The sequence below is a fragment of the Cervus elaphus genome, chromosome 19 (assembly GCF_910594005.1).
Source record: "Cervus elaphus chromosome 19, mCerEla1.1, whole genome shotgun sequence".
In the NCBI taxonomy this organism is placed as follows: Eukaryota; Metazoa; Chordata; class Mammalia; order Artiodactyla; family Cervidae; genus Cervus; species Cervus elaphus.
Window position 1 is genome coordinate 83520367 of NC_057833.1, and position 1392 is coordinate 83521758.

General features: G+C 42.5%; 1 protein-coding gene across 1 annotated transcript; it reads right to left on the reverse strand.

Annotated features, from left to right (window-relative positions):
* Positions 1–223: 223 nt before the first annotated feature.
* On the reverse strand, positions 224–679 carry LOC122675770 (small nuclear ribonucleoprotein E-like). The gene has a single exon (XM_043874845.1). It carries the CDS (start codon positions 654–656, stop codon positions 378–380), a length of 279 nt encoding a protein of 92 aa, XP_043730780.1. The 5' UTR covers positions 657–679; the 3' UTR covers positions 224–377.
* Between the last annotated feature and the right edge of the window lie 713 nt (positions 680–1392).

Below are 1392 nucleotides of genomic sequence, written 5' to 3' on the forward strand. Positions count from 1 at the left end.
CAAGAATACTGGAGTGGGTTGCCATGTCCTCCTCCAAGGGATCTTTGCAACTCAGGGGTCGAACCCAGGTCTCCCGCATTGCAGGTGGATTCTTTACCATCTGAGCCACCAGGGAAGCCCATCTAGTTGAAGCTATGGTTTTCCCAATAGTCAGGTATGGATGTGAGAATTGAACCATAAAGGAAGCTGAGCGTCAAAGAATTGATGCTTTTTTTTTTTTTTAATAAAAACAGTCCCACAGCATTTATTGTCATCTGGTAATAACATAAGGGTGAGCAGAACAATACGAATACAAGTTTTAGAACTACATCTCTAACAAAAGACACCTAAAAAACGCAACGGTATTGCCAAACAATTTCTCACTTCATCTATCACTTCTAGTTGGAGACACTTTGGAGCAGAGTAATGTTATCTCCTTTTAGCATGATCCGACCCAGCTGTTTTCTTGACTTTGTTTTAGAATGAATCTCTTCTGCATCATCTAATGCAAGGTTCATATACTCATCAAAACCAATGATACAGCCTTCTATCCGCATATTCACTTGCTCATAAAGCCACACCTGAATTCGTGATCTATTTTGCAAGTATCTGAAGATGAGATTGATGGGCTGCACCATCACCTTCTGCACCTTCTGGCCCTGGCCCCGGTACGCCATGCTGGACACTCACAAGCACCACACTACTCGAATTGATGCTTTTGAACTGTGGTGTTGGAGAAGACTCTTGAGAGTCCCTTGGACTGCAAGGGTATCAAACCAATCCATCCTAAAGGAGATCAGTCCTGAACATTCATTGAAAGGATTGATGCTGAAGCTTAAGCTCCAATACTTTGGCCACCTGATGCAAAGAACTGACTCATTGGAAAATATCCTGATGCTGGGAAAGATTAAAGGAGGATAAGGGGACAGCAGAGTTTGAGATGGTTGGATGGTATCACCAACTTGATGGGCATGAGTTTGAGTAAACTCCAGGAGTTGGTGATTGACAGGGAAGCCTGGAGTACAGCAGTCCATGGAGTTACAAAGAGTTGGACACAATTGATTGACTGAACTGAACTTCAGTCACCTTCCATGGTGATTTTGGAGCCCTAGAAAATAAGGTCTGTCACTGTTTCCATGGTTTCCAAGCCTATTTGCCATGAAGTGATGGGACTGGATGCAAGGGTCTTAGTTTTTTGAATGTTGAGTTTTAAGCCAGATTTAAGTCCCACCTAAATTATATCTAAATCAGATATGGAAGAGACCTGTGGTACAATTCATCCTGGGGCAAAATTATTCTCCAGCCATGAATCTACAATACAAGATCAGTTGTGTTTTTCCAAATCACAGTGGCGAGACAGGCATAGTATAGGCACTCTGATTCCAAAAGGGAAAAATCAGAAGAAAGGGGATG